The sequence below is a fragment of the Phyllostomus discolor genome, chromosome 4 (assembly GCF_004126475.2).
Source record: "Phyllostomus discolor isolate MPI-MPIP mPhyDis1 chromosome 4, mPhyDis1.pri.v3, whole genome shotgun sequence".
Taxonomy (NCBI): domain Eukaryota; kingdom Metazoa; phylum Chordata; class Mammalia; order Chiroptera; family Phyllostomidae; genus Phyllostomus; species Phyllostomus discolor.
This window is the reverse complement of record NC_040906.2, coordinates 165989128-166011386: the sequence shown is the minus strand read 5'-3', so window position 1 is coordinate 166011386 and position 22259 is coordinate 165989128. Positions and strand designations below refer to the sequence as shown.

Below are 22259 nucleotides of genomic sequence, written 5' to 3'. Positions count from 1 at the left end.
ATTGGCTGAATAAGATGACTGAATACTTTTCCAGACCACATGGACAAAAGCTCTATGTGAAATAATAACATGGAGGGTGTGAATTTCTTTAGAGCAATAGTTTTCAATCCTGGCTACACATTAGAATTACTTGTTTAAAAACACTTATACCCATTCTCACAATACTGTGTCTTTTTTAAAAGGCCCATGTGTGATTATAAACTGTAGCTAGCTTGAAAAGTGCTGCTAAGAGGAGAACTTCCTTTTGAGGAAGAACTGGTTTAAGAGGAGAACTGGTCTTTTGATGGCATTGTCATTTTTGGGAGGTTAGTGTATTGCTTTTGCTATATGCTCTTTGCTTTAAAAAAAATACCCAAGCCCTCTAATGTTTTAACCTTTTTTAAAAAATATTTTATTTATTTTTAGAGAGTGGAAGGGAGAAAGAGAGGGAGAGAAACATCAATGTGTGGTTGCCTCTTGCATACACCCTACTGGGGACTGGGCCCACAACCCAGGCATGTGCCCTGACTGGGAATTGAACCAGTGACTCTTTGGTTTGCAGGCCAGAGCTCAGTCCACTGAGCCACACCAGCCAGGGCTAATATTTTAACTTTTTTTTTGTTTTAGAAAGCTGAGAAGCACTTATGGTAGAATAATGCTGTAAAGTTTGTAGTTGAAGCCAAATATTTTTGTTACAAAAAACTAACAGTACAGGCTTATAGTGACATGTGACAAGAGAAAATAACTGCTTGTAATTTTTAGAATTTCAAATAAGAGTGTGGTTTTATTCTTTCATAGGTTAAGGATTATAGAGCCTTTGAATTGAGATAAAACAAATCATTACTTTTTCATGTTTTTTTAAAAATTTATTTTATTATTTATGCTATTATAGTTGTCCTGATTTTTTCTGCCTTAGCCCTCGTCCACCCAGTACCCCTCTTCCTCAGGCAGTCCCCATGCCATTGTTCTTGTCCATGAACATGGGTCATGTGTATAAGTTTTTTGGCTACTCCATTTCCTAAACTGTACTTTACATCCCCATGGCTATTCTGTAACTACCTATTTGTAGTTCTTAATCCGCTCACCTCCTCACCCATTCCCCCACACCTCTCTCCCATCTGGCAAGCATGAAAATGTTCTCCTTATCCACGAATCTGTCTCTGTTTTTTCTTTGCCTAGTTTTTTAGACTCAATTATTGATAGATATGTATTTTTGCCATTTTACTGTTTTTAGTTTGGATCTTTCCTTAAATAAGTCTCTTTAACATTTTATATAATGATGGTTTGGAGAGAATGAACTTCTTTTGTTTTCCCTTGTCCAGGAAGTTCTTTATCTGCTCTTTGATTCTAAATGATAGCTTTGCTGTATAGAGCAATCTTGGCTATAGGTCCCTGCTTTTCATGACTGAATATTCCTTGCCAATTCTTTCTAACCTGCAGTTCCTTTCGAGAAATCAGCTGACAAGTCTTATGGGAACTCCCCTGTAGATAACTACTTTTCCCTTGCTGCATTTAAGATTCTCTCTTTATCTTTAACCTTTCACATTTTCATTATGATGTGTCTTGGGGTGGGGCTCTTTATATCCACCTTGTTTGGGACTTTCTGTGCTTCCTGGACTTGCATGTCTATTTCCTTCACCAAATTAGGGAGGTTTTCTTTCACTGTTTTTTCAAATAGATTCCCAATTGTTTTTTCTCTTCTGGCAACCCTATGATACAAATGTTAGACCTCTTGAAATTTTCCCAGAGGCTGCTTATACTACACTCATTTTTTTAATTCTTTTTTCTTATTGTTCTGATTGATGTTTTTTTTGTTTCCTTATGTTCCAAATCATTGATTTGATTCTCAACTTCATCCCCCCCGACTGTTGTTTCCCTGTAAATTATTTACTTCAGCTAGTGCATCCTTCATTTCTGACTGGGTCTTTTTTATGCTGCTTAGGTCTTCACTAAGTTCCTTGAGCATTCTTACAACTAGTGTTTTGAACTCTGCATCTGATAGATTGCTTCTCTCTTTCATTTAGCTCTTTTTCTGGAGTTTTAATCTGTTCTTTCATTTGGGCCATGTTTCTTTGTCTCCTCGTTTTGGCAGCCTCCCTGTGTTTGTTTCCATATATTAGGTAGAGCTGCTTTGACTTCATGTTTTGGTAGTGTGGTGTAATGTAGTAGGTGTCCTGTAGGGTCTGTTGGCACAGCTGCCCCTATTACCCAGGCTGGGTACTAGAGGTAAGCCCTTTGTGTGGGCTGAGTACATGCTCCTATTGAGCCTTGGTTGCTGTTGGCAGATGAATCAGCTGCAAGGGTTCGCTTGTTTACCAACAACCTCCACTCTGTGTGAGGGATCATCTGTGTGGGGGTAGGGTGGTGGTGCTCTGACTTGGTCTGTAGCTGTCCGCTGGGTGCACTGGTCCTGTGGCTTTCCAGGTGATACAGGCCAAGGCCAGCTCTCACCTGTGTTTTGCCTGGGGCCATGCTGCCTGAGCTACAATGTGAGATGGCTACTACTGGTGCTGGGCTTGGAGATTCCCAGGGGAAGCCAAGGTATGAATCTGGGCTGGCTGCTGCTAGTGCTGGGCCTGAGGCTCACTGAGGCCAGCTGTTGCTTGTTTGAGAGGATTTGGGAAGTTGTGAAGCATGAGCTAAGACCAGCCATTCATATAGAAAAGCAGCTTGGGCGCCCCAGTAAATTGGGTGGGGCAGAGTCTCTGGGGATCTCCGAGGCTGGTCAGTGTTAGACAGGTTAATGGAGTCTCAGATATGGAGTCCCAGATACGGCACCAGCTTGCTGGCTCAGTGGCTCTGTGGGGGGAGGGCTCAGAAAAGGGACAATGGCTTCTGCTTGCCTTGATGCCAGACACCCCAGTTTCTCCCAATATGCCACTGGTGCCTTTAAAACCACTACCCCAGTACCAGAGCTCAGAGGGAGTGAGTCTGAGTAGGTGAGTCTGTGTGTGTCTTCTTGAAGAGGAACTGCGTGGGGCTTCAGAAGTTTCTTCCACCGAATCAATCCCTGCTGGTTTTTGCAGCCAGAAGTTGTGGGGACTTATCTTCCTGGCACTGGAACCCTGGACTGGGGGACCTGGTGTTGGGCTGGGACTCCTTGCTCCCAAAATATCCCTTATGAATTTTTATCTACCGTATGTGGGTATGGGACCAGCCTGTTCTGTGTCTGTGCCCCTCCTACCAGTCTGGATGGATGTGGTTTCTTTAATTCTGTAGTTGTCACACTTCTAATCAACTTGATTTCTGATGGTTCTGAGTGATGGTGGTTATATATTTTAGTTGTAATTTTGGTGTGGTTGTGTGAAGAGGCGAGCCATGTCTGCCTATGTTGCCATTTTGACCAGAAGTCCCTCAAGTTTTTGTTTTATTTTTTAAATTTATTTTTAAATTATAGTTGATACACAATGTTATATTAGTTTCAGGTATACCACATAGTGATTAGACATTTATATATCTTATGAAGTGATCAGCCCAATAAATCTAGTATCCATTTGGCAACATACATAGTTATTATTGACTATATTCCCTATGTTGTATTTTACATCCCTATGACTATTTTTTAGAACTAGCAGTTCATACTCCTTAATTCCTTCAACTTTTTCCTCCATCCTGCCTAATGCTGTTTCCATCTGGGGCCACCAGTTTGTTTTCGGTGTCTATTAATTTGTTTCTCTTATGTTTGTCTATATTGTTTTTTAGATTCCACATATAAGTGAAATCATACAGTATTTATCTTTTTTTTAAATATATTTTATTGATTGTGCTATTACAGTTGTCCCATTTCCCCTCTTCTCTCCCCTCCCCCCTGTACCCCCTTCCCACCCACATTCCCCCCCTTTAGTTCATGTCCATATGTCATGCTTATGAGTTCTTTAGCTTCTACGTTTCCCGTACTATTCTTGCCCTCCCCCTGTCTATTTTCAACCTACATTCTATGCTGCTAATTCTCTATACCTTTTCCCCCTCTCCCCTCCTCCCACCCCCCTGCTGCTAACCCTCCATGTGCCCTCCATTTCTGTGGTTCTGTTCCTGTTCTAGTTGTTTACTTAGTTTCTTTTGGTTTTGCTTTAGGTGTGGTTGTTTATAATTGTGAGTTTGCTGTCCTTTTACTATACATGTCTTTTCTTTATCTTCTTTTCTTAGATAAGTCCCTTTAGCATTTCATAAAATAAGGGCTTGGTGATGATGAACTCCTTTAACTTGACCTTATCTGAGAAGCACTTTATCTGCCCTTCCATTCTAAATGAGAGCTTTGCTGGATAGAGCAATCTGGGATGTAGGTCCTTGTCTTTCATGACTTGGAATATTTCTTTCCAGCCCCTTCTTGCCTGTAAGGTCTCTTTGGAGAAATCAGCTGACAGTCTGATGGGAACTCCTTTGTAGGTGACTGTCCCCTTATCTCTTGCTGCTTCTAGGATTCTCTCCTTCGTTTTTACCTTGGCTAATGTAATTATGATGTGCCTTGGTGTGTTTCTTCTTGGGTCCAACTTCTTTGGGGCTCTCTGAGCTTCTTGGATTTCTTGGAAGACTGTTCCCTTTGCCAGATTGGGGAAGTTCTCCTTTATTATTTGTTCAAATACGTTCTCAATTTGTTGCTTTTCCCCTTCCGATTCTGGTACCCCTATAATTTGGATATTGGAACGTTTAAAGGTGTCTTGGATGCTCTTAAGCTTTTCCTCGACTTTTTGAATTCTTATTTCATCATGCTTTCCTGCTTGGTTGATTCTATCTTCCTTCTGGTCCACTGTATTGTTTGGAGACTCGGATTCCTTCCTTTCACTATTGGCTCTCCTCCGCGTATCTTCCTGCATCTCTTTTATGGTAACCTGCATCCTTTCACCCAAATTGCGCCCAAAATCAACCAATTCCGTAAGCTTTCTGATCACCAGTGTTTTGAATTGTGCATCTGATAGATCGGCTATTTCTTAGTCGCTCAAAAGGATGAGTCCTGGGGGACTGATCTGCTCTGTTGAAAACATATTTTTCCCCTGTCTCTCCTTTCCCCCCCCCCCCCCCTCTGGTCTGGTTGCTCTTGTTGCGGTGGGGGCGGAGCCTTAGGTGTTCACCGGGGCTGGGCACCCCAGTCGCTAGATTGTGACGTTATATGTGGGGGCGGGAGCAGGAGCGGGGGTGGGAGAAAACAATGGCGATAGTTCCGTTCTCCTGGGCTCAGACCCTTCTCTGGGCTCCCGGGCTGCGAGTTCTGCCCTGGTCCACAATCGCTACCCCTCTGGGTCTGGCAGCTGCAGCTTGCGTACTCAGGGATCACCACTGCGTTCTTGTGCCCCGGATGGCTGTCGCGCTGATTTCGTGCCAAACTTTCCCCGACCCCCGCGCCGCCAACCCGTGCCAGCCCCGCGCCTGCCCGGCTCGTCTTCTCCTACCAGTCTGGATGAACGCATCTACTTCAACTTGTTGGCTGCCCGACTTCCATTCAGATAAATCCTCTGCCGGATCTGGGCGTTATTCTGTCTGTAAATTATTGTTGTAAATTATTGTTGTTCTAATCTTGGTTGTGCGAGGAGGTACGGTGCGTCCACCTATTCCTCCATCTTGCCGGAAGTCCAGTATTTATCTTTTTCTTATTTCACTTAGCACAATACCCTCTGGGTCCACCATGTTGTCGCAAAGGCAAGATTCCATTCTTTTTTTTTTTTTTTTTTTTTTATGGTTGAGCCGTATTCCATTGTATGCACATACTACATCTTCTTTATCCATTCATCAGTCTATAGGCACTTAGGTTGCTTCTCTGTCTTGGCTCTTGTAAATAATGCTGTGATGAATGTAGGAGTGCATATATCTTTTCTAATTAGTTTTTTGGATTTCTTCAGATAAATAATGCAGAAATGGAATTGCTGAAAACTTACTGATTGACCTTACTCCTTGATCATTTTCAGTACTCACTGTGTGATCTTAGGCATGTTATTTAACTTCTATGTGTTTCAGTTCACTCATCTGTAAAATAGTGATGATAGTTATCTGTTTCATAGAATTAAAGTGAGGATTACACAGATACATGGAAAGTGTTAGAGCAGCATAGTGGGGCTATTAGCTACTACTGTTTTTGCTGGTTACATGGTCTTTGTGGAACAGTTTCATTGGGAATTTATGTACTCAGGTTTTTTTTTTATTGTTTGAAAGGATTAGTGAAACTTCTTTAAAAAGTTACATTTATTTTTCTTTGCTTGCTCCCTCTCTAGTGGTGTCAAGAGCTCTGGTTCTCTGACCTAGGAATGCGAGTAGGAGTCTACTTTCATTGCTTAGTAGTAGAATAAGAAAACTCTGAAAAGTTAGAAGATTTGGTTTTAAGTTTCAGCCTAGTCCCTTTTAGTTATTTCTGAACTTTCAGCCTCATTTTTAGGGGTTGTAATAATAACTTGCCCTGCCTACCCAAGAAGTGATTATGAGAAGCAAAGAAATGAATGCTTATAAACAGGCCTCCAAAATTAAATGTACTATAGAAATTGCTTTATTTAGCAAATATTTATAGAGTATTAACTTTGTACTAGATACAGCTTCTAGGTGACGGGTCAGATTTTTAAGTGCATAGGATTTTTTTTTTTCTTAGCAAGTGGCACATATCCAGTGCAGAAGAGCACAAAGAAACAGAACCAAAATTGCTTGTAATTCCATCACCCAAGTGTAATTAAATATTTTGGTGTATGCTACCCCTATGGGGATGACTTCAGACATAATTTCTCCTCTTGTGCAGGAAGACCCCATATTCCCCTCCAGTCTGAGAGGGATAATTGTGATCTTCCTTATTTTAGCTCTCCTGGTGTTCATTGCATGTTTACTAGCCTCAAGGTAATAGTACCAAATGCACTCACAGTAGCACTTTGAGCTAGATTAATGTGTTATCCCAGTTTTATTAATGAAAAAAATGGAGACCTAGCTCTCTAGGTAACTGAATTGCCTAAAGCCATATAGCTACTAGGTAGAAGATTGGGTGTTGGACCTAAATCTGTCTTATGCCAGAGATTCTCTTATTAGCCACTACACTATACTGCTTCCTGTAATTAATATAACGTGTTATAATAAGTATTAAAATGGCAAGTGGAAAGCGCTCTGGGAGTACAGAGGAAGGAGTGAATAATTCTGTTTTAGGATTTAGGTGTTTCATGCAGAGGAGAGGTGATTTACAATATATCTTAAAGGGTAAATGGGATAAGAGCGTTGTAGATGTAGGGGAAAGCATATGCAAAAACGAGATGTTCAGAAATAGTGAAAATTTAATGTGATTGACACTTAGGAGCAAATCAACCATTGTAGAAAGTTAATACTTTGTAAATTATTGGGTAAACAATGGAGATTTTAAAGTAGGGTTACAACATGCTCAGTTTTGCTTCTATGGAGCCTTGTGTGAAGAATGGTTTGGTAGAAGGGGGTGGAGGGTGGTGGTGGCTAGATGGAGAAGAAGTAGATGGAGAAGGAATCTTTATCACAGGTTTATTAGTACACTGAGATGTCGGGGTGTAGGGGAATGGGCAGATTAGAAAGAGAGAAATTCTAAAATAGTCCAGGCTGTTCATGGACTGTAAGTACCATGGGGAGAATGAGAGAGTGGAGTACAGATTTTGAATTTTCACTCATCCCCGTCTTTACTTATTTCTCTTTTTCTTAAAAGCTGTTTGGTGATTGGCTCAATAATAACCTATTAATGTTTATCAGTTTTGAGGATTGAGTGTAGGGAGAAGGATGAACATTTTTATTTAAAATAAAATCTTGGTCTGGATGGCTCAGTTGGTTGGAGCATCAAAAGGTTGTGGGTTTGATTCCTGGTCAGGGCACATGCGTAGGTCACAGGTTCCATCACCTGTCTGGTGCGTATAATCCTGTGTTTGGTACTCGAGGCAGTCTGGTGTCTCTCCCTTCGTATCTGTCTGTCTGTCTGTCTCTCTCTCTAAAAGCAATGAAAAACTGTCCTTGGGTGAGGATAAAAAAATAAAAATAAAAAACTGAAATGTTGGTCTTATCGATTTAATTTATATAGATGATTTCTAATTATAGTAGAGTTGATTATTTCATTCTTGAGTGAATTTATTTATGTGTGTTTTTAAATAAAAAGTGACTAGTGTCAGCTTTGTGTTCAAAGGAGTATATTTTATGAATGTGCATATGTAATTTAGAGCAGAAGGGATATTAGAAATCTGAGAAGTTTGAGTTGTCTTAAAATAAAGTCATTCCGACTGTGCTTTATTCTGATGGAAAGGGGTATCAGACATGTAGCGTAGATACACTTAAGTCCTACACAGTAAAGGAAACCAGCTGGGAACTTGCCAGTGTGAATTACAGTACAACATTTAGGCTTTATAGATGTGGTGCACACATTGGATTAATAAATGTGTTCTGTAAAGTTGTTTTTATTTAAAGGTCATATTTCATACTTGCCTGATCTCAGGGAACCTGAAAAACAAAAATAAGCTTATTTTTATTTTGTCAGATGCTTGTTTCCTTAATCATAGTTTTTATGCAGACATGAATAAGTGATGCGGACTCTGGCCAATGGGGTCCGTATGTTGTGGCTGTGGTGAACAAATTCACACAGACTGCAGAAGTCCTGTGGAGAAAAAGAGACAGCATGGCCACTCTGAGTGAGAGAGGGCCCGGACCCCTGCCTGGACAGGCTTTTATTGCTTTTCTGGGCACATTACATCCAGGATGGTATGTATTTTACTATGCACAGTTTCACTTTAGGTGGTTACCTTTTACAGATAACAAAGGAAAGAATGTTGCTAATTACTTCAAAGAAAAAGGATATTTACAAATGCAGGGGGAAAGGTGGTTGACCTGGTTACACTCCATATTTGGGAGGTTTAGCATAAATTTTAGGAAGTTACTTTAAAGGTATGCAGTAAACATTTGTTGCTTCAATTCAGGGTGAGGGAGTGTTAGCAAAAGCAAGCCTCCAGGCAGCCTAGGTACAATGCAGGCCTGATTCTCCACAGGAAAACCTATTTGTGGGCTTGGTTCCCGTGTGCTGGCTTGCTCCTTGCCAGTTTTCCGAATCAGGGGCTGGGCTACATTCTCCATGCCACATGGATAGGTTCCCTATAAATAAGGTGATAACAAATATATCCATATTGTACTTGGACTTTCTTTTTAAAAATGTTTCCTATTAACAGACTTTTGATAAGAAATATTTTTGCAATCTCACCATCACATTGCTTCTTTGAAAAGTGGTGTTGTTCATTATCTTAAGAAGATGTTCCTTTCATTTTGGAATTGTGTTTGTGTCAGTTATGGATGGAGGAGTTTTCTTATTTAGACTCCAGATCTTGTTGGCTTTAGATTTTTGCCTGTTTAGTTAAATCTAGTAGTTGTTGATTGAACATTTCAGTAGTTATTGATTGAACAAACTAGGAGCAGCAGATGATACAAAGATGAATGTAATCTAGTCCTGTTCTGATAGTGTGTAAACCTGGGTGGAGTGGAAGGATGCTAATTAGACAAGTACATGAATTACTAGATTGAGAGCACAACAGAATGTCTAGTCCTACATTTTTAGAAAGCTATAATGATGTTAAAAAACTTAAACCTAATAATTCCACTTCTGGGATTCTTCTAAGGATACGTCCTTTTTATAACAAACTGGATGTTTGCTTTTCTTTTGGACCTTGACATTTCTATAGCAAATTGAGCTAAAAGAAATGAAAAAGACCTGGTTTGCTATCCACCTCCCTCCCCCCTGAAATTTATATGCTGTATTCCTTGCCCCACGCACTTTAATACTGAAATCCTTGCAGCCGTTTTACTTATAGCACTTTTTTTTGTACACTTCTGTTTCACCAGAGTTTTTGTTAGAGGTATCTAATCAGTTGTTGTTAGCTTCCCCTTGTTCTTAAATTTTTTTGACCTGGATTTCTTGCATATTATATTTACTGCTTTGGAGATCTGGTTGGGATAGTTGTGATTGAATTAATGAGAAGAGGAACACAGTATATTTTAAGCAATCTAGTTATTTTATTTGGGGAAGGTAGTTAAAATAAGGCGATTAATTATAGAGACCTATGAATTTAAACCTGGGCACAAGTCCTATCTCTTTTCTTTAGTGATTACTTGGTATTCCTTTGGTACCATCTGTAACTTTGGGCAAGTTATTTAACCTCCCTGAGCCTCATTTTTTTTTAAGTGGAATAATACATTCATAACCCCACAGTGATGGGCGATGTCATTTAGGACACCTCCTAAATGACACCCCCTAAATACATTCCTATCTCCTAAATACTTTCAACAAATTTATTAAGCACCCACTGTTTACCAGACATTGTGTGTAGGCACATTCATAACCCCAGAGTGATGAGGGGGTTGTCATTTGGGATACCCCATAAATGACAACCCCCTAAATACATTCCTATCTCCTAAATACATTCAGCAAATTTGTTAAGCACCTGCTATTTGTCAGATATTGTGTGTTAGGCACTGGGATATCAGGGTGAACAATATAGATGAAATCCTTGTTCTCTTGAAGCTTGCATCCTAGTATGGAGAGGCAATTGACATACCACATATGAGCAATAAAAAATATCAGATAATGATAAATACTTTGTAGAGAAGCAGAGTATTCAGAGAATCTTCCTGAGAACATTTCTTCAAGCTGAATGACAAAAGAGAGTCAGCCATTCAAAGAGCTGAATTGGGTAGGAAAAGCCTTTTTCAGGCTGGAGGAAGAGTTGTGTACAAAAGCTTTTAAAGCAAGAGAGTTGGGCATATTCCAGGAACAGAGAAGACCAGAGTGGCAGGAGTGTGGCAGATGAGAATAATCTGGGGTAAAATCAGAGCGGGAGCTGTGATGCATCATATCTGTAAGTTGGGGTAAGAGGCTGGGATTTTATTTTACATGCAGTGGGAAACTATTGAAAGTTTATAAGCAGGGAAGTGACAACATCTGATATATAGTTCTATTTCTCAATGAAATGAAAACAAGTGTTTTTGGTCAGTTTGAATATATGTCCTTTTAAGGATGAAGTCATATCTACTTAAAATGTTTAATTTATAAATTTTAGTTGCATATTTAAAAATCACATACTATGAAATATAGTACTTTAAAAATAGTTTTAACCCTGCCTTGGCCAGGTAGCTCAGTTTGTTGGAGTGCTGTTCTGTACACCAAAAGGTTTCAGGTTCGATCATGAGTCAGGCACATGTCTAGGTTGCAGGCTGGGGCAAGTTCATCAGTTGATTGATGTTTCTCTTTCACATTGATGTTTCTCACTCTCCCCCTTCCTTTCTTGCTCTAAAATCAATAAACGTATCCTACGGTGAAGATTAAAAAAAGTTTTATCCCTTAATATTTCAGGAAATAATTTTCAAGTTCTTCATGTATTCAACCTCAGTGTCTTTGTGATCACCAGAGCTATTTTTTGACTCACCTAACAGTTCTTCAGAATATGTATGTTTTGTTTACATTTGTTCAGGATGTGGCACTTTTAGGTTCTGAAGGTGATAACCGTCACTGGAAATTTTATTCCAAGCCACAGGTGTGTCATTATGTAACATTTGGTATTTTGATCATCCTGCAGGTACATATTTTTAATCTCCATAATGTAGCCACTTGCTGTATTTTTAAAGTAGTCTTCACAAAGGTTATTTAGTGATAACACTTGAGATTGTGAGATTTGCCTCACAATGAATGACCTCTGAGTGCACCGAATTACTATTAATTGAGATTTGGTGGGTGGCTGGGTGAAGCTATCTTTCCCAGGCTGTTTTTGTTCCTTAGCTCTTTCAGTCTTTCAGAATAAAGCAGTCAAGTTCCACAGCTTGATTGTCCCAACAATGATAACGTGCTCAACTCGTTATCATTGGCTTTGGATAGGTGGAAGAAACTGTTATATAATAATTTTTAGACTTTTTAGAATGGTGAATGTAACCTTTTGATTCTTGGAACCATTTTCTTGGATACTTTAGGATTTAGGAATAGTTTTAGGAGTATTTGAATTTTGAAAAGAGAAGTGTGGCACATCTTTTTCTTTTAAATAAATTATTTGTATATCATTTGACTTTAATTTTAATCTACATTAAAAAAACATGTTCTAATGTTTATTTGCAAGTGATTTTTATAGTCCTCAAAATATCAAAATTTTTAGATATATTTATCTGAACTAAAAACTGAAATCAGACTTTTCTGACCAATTTGTGTTTGCTTAATTTTCATTTCATTGGTTTAACAGTGAGGACTGCCTTTGCCAGTTAGGTTACACAGCATATATTTTCTGTAAATTGATGGATCCAAGGTAATTTGCAACTTCAAATTTTGGCAAGATATAGTTAAAGTAGAAAATAAAGCTATTTTATCTTTTATATTTATATTTTGCCACATGGGCAGAAGTGTACTTTTTATTTTTTTAAAATAAGTTATATTATTTAGACTTTTAACTTTTTTTTACATATAAGATGTTTACAAGTTTCTTATAAGTGAAAGCATAACATATTTTACTCTTATTTTAATAATGTATCAATTTGTAATATTTCTGTTGCCTGGATAACATCAAAAACTGTAGTGTCAGAAATTTTAACATGTGAAACCTTATAGATGTGAAACTTACGTATGGTAAACTTATGATATGTAATAAATCTTTGGTGTGTGCCAAAGCATTTAGGGGTGAAATGTCTTGATGTTTGCAACTTGCTGTAAAATAATTGAGAATAAAAGGAGGGGGGAGGAAAGAGGAAGCTAGAGATAGAGCCACAGTTGCAAAATGTTAACAATTGGTTAATTTAGGTTAAAGGTATTTTTCACTTTAATATTCTTTGAACTCTGCTGAAGGCTTGAAAATTTTTGAAATATAAAGTTGGGAAAATGTAATAGTCATAGTGATAGAAAAAATTAATTTTAAGAAGTATGTGTCAGTATTACAACAAATTTCTTACCAGGGTAAAAGTAAATTAGGATAAAATTATATGGGGGAAGTAGAATGAAGGGCTTGTTCATGAATTTTTATAAATGGATGATGGTGGGTATGTTTTTTAGATATCAGTGCATTTAAAAGCAATGGAACTATTTTACTTTAAAATATCAACTTTATGTCAGAGATGGCATCTTATTGCAACTGTTTGAACTTATGAAAATTTTTGTGCTTTAAAAATATGTTTATTGATGAGAGAGAGGGAGAGAGAAATAAATAAGTACATAAATATCTATTAATTGCCCCCCATTTGTGGCCTAAGTTTAACCCTCAACCTAGGTATGTGCCCTGACTGGGAATCGAACCCCCAGCCTTTTGGTATATGGGATGACACTCCAATCAACTGAGCCACACTGGCCAGGGCTTATGATGAAAAATTTTAGATGCCAAATTAGAAATCTACAAGAAGGTACATGATTAAAAATATTTTTGTTGTGGTAAGCGGGTTCAGAGGTTTGAAGACTTCAGACCTGGCTAATACTCTTTTAACTCTTTGGGTTCTAGGAATGTGATGCTATGAGTTCACTCAGTTATGCTGCAGCCTGGCAGATTATCCTGGCATGGACAGATGGATGTGACTGTTTTAGCAAAGGCACTGTGCAGCTTATGAAGCATAACCATAATAACCTCCCCCCCAAACCTGGACTACTCCCACAGACATGTAAACTTTATGTTCAGCTGCTGAGAGCAAACATAATATGTTACGTTGTTTTTAAACTACAGAACTGTTTTTATGACCTTGTAATTTCCCTTTTCTATAAATGTGGATAATTTCTTAAGAAACTGTAACATATATTACTAACATAACATATGTTAATAATATCACTAACATAATTTTTACTGGCCATGGAACTAGTAATTCTATAAACTAGAAGTTTATAAGTGAACTTCTTTTTATTTTTCTAAGTGTCATATAAAAATTGTCTGGAGAGACTTGTGATACTTTGACAGAGGTTATTCATATAGGGATTTGGAATGTGTACTATGAACATTTAGTTGTCGAAATCTCAATGCCATTGTGCTTTGGTATAAACCATACCCTGTAGTACTTATTGTCTGACTTAAACCTTCTTCTGAAAGGGTAAGATTTAAGTTTTGGACTGGAAGAGTGAGGTATAGTGTACATATTGTACAAGACTGTGGGGGCTGAAAACCATGTGTACTTTGTCTTGTCTTTGTCAAAGAAATGACATTGGGAGAATGTCATTTCTTTGAATAGATCAAGCTGTCTGTCTAATAGACTTCAGCTTTGTTATTATGACTTTATCAGCGGTTTCCTTGGTTTCAAACCTGAAAATGAGAGACTGTGAAGGCTTAATGTAATGAAATACAGATGAAAAAATCTCCAGTGATATTTTCAGAAGTGTCCATATTTTAACAATGCAAATCAGAAAATTATCATTACTATCATTTCATTCTCAGATCCCATTCAAGTTTTGTCACTTGTCTCAATGATGTCCTTTATAGTGGATGATCCCATTCATAGTCACACATCACATTTAGTTGACATGTTCCTTAAGTCTGAAACAGTTCTTCAGTTTTTTATCTTGACTTTAAAGGTTACTGGCCAAATATTTTATAGAATGAACCTGAATTTGATGTATATATTTTTTTAACGATTACATTCAGGCAGAAATTTCACAAAATTGATTCTGTGTTCTTCTCATTGCCTTCTGTCAGATCGTATGGTTTTTTTGCCCCATTGCTGGTGATGTTCACTGATAACCTGATGAAGGTGGTGACTGCCAGGTATTCTGTATTAGTTTCATGTTGCCATTATAATGAATTACCACAATTTTAGTGGCTTAATACAACACAACACAGATTTATTTTCTTATAGTTCTGGATGCCAGAAGTCCAAAATTTGTTTTCTCAGACTACTTACAGTATTGGCAGGGCTGGTTCTTTCTGGTGGCCCTAGAGTAGAATCTGTTTCCTTGGCTTGTGGCCCCTCTCTGCATCTTCAAAGGACATCTCTCTAGCCTCTGCTCCCATTGTTATATCACCTGTCTTTGATCCTCCTGCCTCCTTATAAGAACGCCTGTGGTTATATTGGACCCACCAGGTAATCTAGGGTAATCTCCTCATCTCAAAATCTTCAATTCAGTCACATCTGTAGAGTCCTATTTGTCATGTAAGTTAGTATATTCACTGATTCTGGGTCTTAGGATGAAGACATTTTGGAGAGGGTGAGGGTGAGGATTCAGCTTACCATACTTCCCCATTGTGAAATCATTCTTTTCTCTTTTGTAATGTTTTTTTTTTTTTTTTTTTTTTTTTTTTTGTGGGAAGATACTTTGATCTCTGGTTCTTGTTAGTGGAGAATGATATTTAGAAGTCAAGATCTGGGTGGTAGGTGTGCTCACTACTATTGAGATCTCACTATTTTAATTTCTCTTGTCAGATAGAGCTAGGAAATATGTATGTGTGTGTATGGAGCTACATCCGTATTAGTCTATTCCAATTTAATGCCATGAGTTCATTCTTGTTTTCTATTTTTTAATGTATATATCAGACCCTTCTCTTGTACATATGACAGTGAAAAACTGATTCCAGTTATCCTAATATACAAGGATGGGCAAAAGCAGGTTAACAACAATAATAAATAGTACAATACTAAATAATAAAAGCAAGAGGAAACTCTGTTTCATATACTCACAACTGTAAACCTACTTTTGCCTTCCCCTGTAGTTAGTTATGTGATCAGTTCCCCTGCTTATTACTTTTTCTGCCACCACCCTACCCCTACATGGATCCTTCTGCACCATACCTGGTTCTGATGCCTCCTGCCATATTCTCTCCCATGTGGATGCTTTCCTAAGAGCGTGGTGATAACAGGATAGTTGGACTTCTTACATGGTGGCTTCGGAGACCATTCTATTATATGTAAAGTTCTTTTACTTATCTGACATCTCATTTAAGGACTGTGGTTTTGTAGTTTTTTTAATACCATGAAAAATTTTATATTTCGTATTAGCCAGCTGGACTCAATTTAGATCTCAGTTTTGTTGGCAACATCCAAAGCATCATGTATAGTTAGGAGCATTTGAACATATCCCCTCTTCTCTCCATCAGGCCTGAGCAGCATATGACCTTGACCGTGTCATTGTCATAGGACTTCTTCACAGCCTGTTTAATCTGGTGCTTTTTGGCCTTGACCACTACAGTGAACACAAGTGTGCTTTTGTTTTCTATCTTCATGGCTGACATCAGTGTTAATGGGGAACCTGATGATGGCACAGTTGTCAAGCTTGTTGCTCTTTTGAGGTTTTTGGCTGTCTTTGCGGTATCTTGGGCGAAGGTGAATAAAATGTGGAACTTCCTTTTTTGTGCATGGCTGTGGATGCTCTATAGCATTGCCTTCTGGGCCTTCTGAACCTTTGTTTTGGCTTTGACTTTGTGAGGGGCAGGTGCTTCTTCTTTGCTTTCTGCATGCTGTCTTTGTGAATGGGTATTTAAAAAAAATCTTGGGAGCATTAATCAAACCAAGTGATTGTAGTTTTTTTATAGTAAAAGTCTATGTGATATTTTGGTTTTGGTTTAATTTCTTTTTTATTGAATTGCAGGTTTTTCCTGGAGATTAAAATAATGCTTTTTGTCATAACTCTTATATGAATCTATTTTAACTTTTTATGGGTTTGGGTGACTTTTCTAATTTAATATAATTTTCATGTTTGAAAACTATCATTTCTGCTTAGCTTCCTTAATAAACCACAGGTTTCAACTGTTTCATATTTTTTATTCCTTCTTTAGCAGAAGGGAGAGGAGGAGAAAATGTCTCAGAAATTACTGATTATGTGACTAAATATTTTGGGTGCAAGTCAGCTATTACATTTTTCAGTTGGCAGTTATTGAAGTCTCACATGAAAAATGGTTCCTTGGTACCTTCCTTGAAAGTTGAATATTCAAGAGTTGAATAAAATTTGCCAGATAGATTATTTGTTCTATCTTGTGGATTTTTCTTAAAGGTCATTTAAAGTAGGCAGTACTTTCATATTTCAGGGAAATATTAGCATGGTGATGAAGATTAATACAGGGTTAAGTCTAGTTTTGCTTTCACTGAAAAATGATTTAACTTATCACCCTTTTTTTTTTTGACAGAGCAAATTCGATTAAAGAATATCAGAAATGTGTATGGAAGATGTATGTGGTATCGTTTACGGTTATTAAACCCCCAGCCAAATATTATTCCTACAGTAAAGTAAGTAATTGGTTGCAATAAAAAAAATCTTAATGTTTACTTTTTGTTAAATATCATCTAAAGTGGGGGTATAATAATGAATAAAATATGTATCTGTAAAGAAATTGTGGCCTTAGTAAGGGTAAGATGTGAATAGTAAATTTGAGGGCTGTCTGAACAGAGTGGTTTATAAATTCAAAGGAGAGAGAGTGTACTGTGTTTCCGGACCATAAGATGCACCTAGGTTTTAGAGTAGGAAAATGGGAAAAATTTTTTTGAAGCAAAAAATGTGGTAAAATATTTAATAGCATAAATAACATAATATTTCACTAATATAAATGTAAACAGAACTCAACAGCAGCATTAACAACCATTATTCCTCCCAAATTTGTGGGGTTTGGGGGGTGCGTCTTATAGTCCAAAAATACGGTGCTTCTGACTCGGGAGCAGGAGAGAGAGGCGTTAAACCTGAAGGAAAGGCCTTGTACATCTTGGGTCAGAATTGGAATTTTAGTCGTAAAGACTGTAGGGGAATCTTTTAAAGATGATCCAAAGCTGGGAGGTGACATGATCAGGTTTGCATTTCATGGTGATGAAGTTTATTGAGCATATACTGTATGCCAGGTTCTGTGCTAGGGCTTTATGTGTTATCTCATTAGTTTTAGATTAACTTCAGGGCAGATGTTTTTGCTTTTTCTCAGATGGGGAAACTGTGACTGAGAAAATGAGGTAACTTGACCAAAGTTGTACAGCCAGAAGGGGTGGACTGTGGACCTAGCACCCTTTATTTCAGCAGGCCCATCTGCTTAAACAGGCCTGTTTGATTTTGTGAGGCGAAGGGTTGTGCTGGTTTAGAGTTTAGGCTTCAGATCTTTACCCTAAGTCTCAGTTTAGAGGGAATAGATGGAACTGATAACAGGGGAAAGACTTGCCATTATTGGAGGACTGTGGCTTGTGAATTAACTACATTTACCTATCCAGTAGGTAGGAGGGGAAGACCTAACAGGAAGTTAGCAACTTCAGGGAGTTTAAATAGTTTTTCTTTGTAAGGCTTGACTTTTTACCTGATTTAGTCCCTTTGGAGAGGGAGGGAAATCTTGCATTTGGTATTGCGTTCTTCAGTGATTGGAAACTAAAAGTCACAATAAATAAGTGTTTATAAGAGAAGTTTTATGTTCACTGTTTATTTTTTGCTGTTGCTCCTTATTTTAAATTAAGCTCTATGAAGCAGCAAGACAAATATTTTTGGCCTCCCAGTCCCCTCTTTTCTGGGCTTTGGTCAACACTGTAGGTATTTGAACCTCACTTTTCAAGAAAAAACCCCCAACTCTATGAAGTTCTCTAGTGATTAATAAACTGATTTACTTAATTGGAGATAGAAATTAAAAGGATGTTTAAGTAAGGAAGAGTTACACAGATTCTAGTAACAATTTGGATAAGGTCAGAAACCATCAAACATCTTTTGCTATTTAACCCTGAAGCAAAATTGAGCAGTCATTGTGTAGTACTCTTAACTTCTGGAAGTTGCGTCTAAAGTAATTTTTAAAATGTGCTTAGTAAAAAAAAAATCAAGACTTCATGAGTTAATTACTGAAGCTGTTTGTAGTAAAAATGCTTATCTTTTTAGAGGAACCGAAAATGCTTTCTAAGTATTGTTACATATATCAGGCGCATATGTTCAAGGACATGACTAGCTGCGTGTTTGTGGTGTTTTTAAATTTTTTTTCGCATTTCAGCACATACTAGTAATGAATGTGTCTCCTGAATACACGTGACCTACACTGTAATTTTTTTGACTGCAGCCTCCCCATGGTTAAGAAAATTAGTCACAGAGGATGATGCAGTCTGGTATCTTTCTACTTTTGCTTTGGCCCTTGGAAAATTAGAGCACAGTTTTATTGGTTGTGGGAATTTTTTCATCTGCGTGGTGGTTCTGTCTTGAGTCTGTGCTCTCCTCCCTTGATTCTTTGGCTCAGAGAACCAGATGTTACAAGTAAGACATCTAACAAGGGGTGTAACATATTCCTAGGTTTTTTGTTCCTCTTTCTTTCTACCTTTGTTTGCCTTTAAATCTTGCTTTAGTGGTTTTCAATTTCACCTTTATCTTTGTTTTTCTGAGCTTTGTTAGCCAGTTGGGAAGGTTGGTAAAAGAAAATGTGGAGTTATTAATTTGTGTGGGAATAAAGTATATTTCCATGTATTTTTTAGCATATTGGGAGTATTAGTAAGCTTTGGGTTTGAGTTAAAAATTACTATTTTAAATTATTTTTATTATTCAATAAGCAGTTACTGTGCACCTGCTATGTACACTATGTGTCAGCTGTTATACTAGGTGCCGGTATGCTGTGATTAACAACTATATATGTTTCAACTACTTATAGTCTTGGGAGCTACTGGCAAGTAAACAAATAATGCTAATAGAGTTTAGCAAGGGTTGTGAGGGGGATGCCATGAAAGACTGAAGGAACAACTCTTAACTCTGGCTGGAGACAGAGAAGCTTCCCTGAGTAATGAGGTCGGAAGCTGAGATTTGAGTGGAGTTACTAGTAACAGTCAGTAACTAATGAGTTGATTATTTACTGTTTCTGAGACACTTTGTAGGTGCTCTAGATACCTAATCTCTGTTGATTCTCACACCTACCCCAAAAGTTGGGAACTGAGTTTTAAAAGACTAAAAGCAGCTTGCTAAGACCTCTCCATTAGGAGCAATGAAGCTGGGGTTTGGCCTCAGGTAATTTTGTTCCAGTGCCCCTGTTTGTAACTGCCTCTCCCTAGATAGCCAGGGGAAAATGGGAGTGCTCAGCACGGGCTCCCTTTTCTTCTTCTGGCATGTAGATATGTGGAAAGCAGCTTGCAGAATTTATTATGCCCTTGGTGAGGCTTAGAGAATTATTTTGGCCAGATGGAAAAAAATTTGCATCTCAGTGCTAACTGTGTTTAAGCTACTCTGAAGTTAGTCAAAAGTTAATTAAGGTCCTATCCAGGTGCTCAAGGAGCTTACAGTGAGTCTGAGGAAGAAAGACACGACACAGCTTGTGCTTCTTTGTGACTGTAACCACAGTCTCCCCATTGATGAAGATTAAGGATTGCTTCTTAGGGGGTGAACACTCTGAGTTGAGTCTCGAAGGGTGAATAGAGTTTGGGTAGGGAGAGGTGAGAAATGGGAATTTTAGGTAGAAAGACCAAAGAGCAAAAGCATGATAGTGGGACAGGCTTAGGGAACTTTGGAAGATGGGGATTTATTTTGTTTGAAAAGTCAGGGTGATAAAGGTAAGCAGGTGAGTTGGAACTGGATTCTAGAGTCTCATTCCAAAGCTAGGTTCCTAACGAGAGCTTGAACACGAGGAATATTTTCTTTCTGTCTTTGAAAACAGTTCACTCTGATATTGTTTGTTTAGGCTTCCTATGATCCATTTTGTCTTTGTTTAACAGTTCCTGTTTAGTGTAACAAATTTTGATACAAAGGGTATAAAAAAACAAATAATTAATTCAGTTTCATCACTTGAAGATAGCCACTGTTAAGATGATTTACCGTTCTATATTTTTATTTATAATAAAGTTATTTAAAAATATTATACTACATGTACATACAGCTTTGAAACTTGTTTTTTAAAAATTTCATAATACTAGTACAAGGGTAGATAATTTTCCACCACAAGTATTTTTAATGGCTAGATAGTATTTCACTGTGTGGATATACTGTTTATTTGTCTAGTACTCTATTAAGAGGCACTTATGTGCATGCTTTTTTGGGCCGTTACTTATATTTGTAACCACCCTTTTACACTTTTCTTTAGTTAATTCTAGTTTATTTCCTTCTAAGTTTGTTGAAGTAAAGTAGATGGATAGTTAAAAGGGCATGTACTTCTTTAGATTTTTTTGATACCTTACTGTCAGATTTTCCTTCAGAGTGTAATGTATATGAGCGTTCCTTTTCTTTAATCTCTCCAGTGCTGATACCAGTCTTTTAAATGTTTTCACTAAACAGAACATATCAGAGAGAAGAAATTATTTTTCCCCCAAATTAAGTGCTCTTCTATATCATTTTTTAACCTATTATGTACATCTTTCTATATCTTTGGCTAAAAAATGTTCCAAGATCAGATGAGACTGGGTGCATTGAGGATGGTATGGCTGTAGACTAAAATATGTTTCATTGTGTGGCTCTATCTTCATTAATTTAATTAGTTCCCTATAAATGGACATTTAGGTTGTATCCAAAGTTTCACTATTATAAACAAGTCTGTTTATTCACCTTTGCACAATTGACCCATTATTTTTGTAGTTTATCTTTCTAAAAGTATTATTGGAAGGTCAAGAACAATTCTTTTTTTTTTTTTTTTTTTACATTAAATCGTTTACTAAATACTTGGTATTAATATATTTTGATCAAATGTAGTAATCCAATAAGTTAATAAGCTGGATTTACTTTAGCACTTAAAATTCTGCAAGTAGTAACTGAGAGAATATTAAATGCCAGGCACTCTACAAGACTCCGGAGACTTCCAAGGTGAAAAATACATTGTTTTCTTGCTATATCACAGGAGTTTAGAATTTGAGTCAATAAGCATAGTAATATGAGACTACTTTAGTTTGTTTTATGCCTTGATCTTGCCATTATGTCTCTTAAAGGAAAACCATATAGATGTATTTATTTATATTTCATTTATCTTTTTTCTAAACAGGAAAGTAGTTCTGCTTGCAGGATGGGCGTTATTCTTATTCCTTGCATACAAAGTTTCCAAAACAGACCGAGAATATCAAGAATACAATCCTTATGAAGTATTAAATTTGGATCCTGTAAGTAGTATTTTTATATAATGCACATTAGTTTAATGATCCCATGAACGTCCTGTAAGTCCACATCCTAAAAGAAATTGAACTGTGACTAAGAAATAAGACTTTGGTCAGTTAAGTTTTTTATTAAAATAAGATAAGTATCTAATTTATTATTTATTCTAATGTACATGGTTTTTAAGCTATAAATGTTGATTGCTGTCCTATTGAGGATTTATTGGTAATTGCTAAAATGTCAGAATATTTGAAGACAAGAGGTTAGTGAGTATAGTTTTAAAGGACATGTGTAAGGTGGGTTTAATGCAAAGTTAAAACCAGGAGGCTTATATATGTTAGTTGAATGATTAAAGTCTTTTGACTCTGTGTTAGTTGACTCTAAGGTAGAGTGTTAA

General features: G+C 37.3%; 1 protein-coding gene across 1 annotated transcript in view; it reads left to right on the top strand.

Annotated features, from left to right (window-relative positions):
• Positions 1-22259, top strand: part of SEC63 (SEC63 homolog, protein translocation regulator) — a 75502-nt gene that overhangs the window by 4201 nt on the left and 49042 nt on the right. The window contains exons 2-3 of the mRNA XM_028508516.2: positions 16992-17091; positions 21756-21870. Of these exons, the coding sequence (XP_028364317.1) occupies positions 16992-17091; positions 21756-21870 (215 nt within the window). The remainder of the gene's footprint in view (positions 1-16991; positions 17092-21755; positions 21871-22259) is intronic.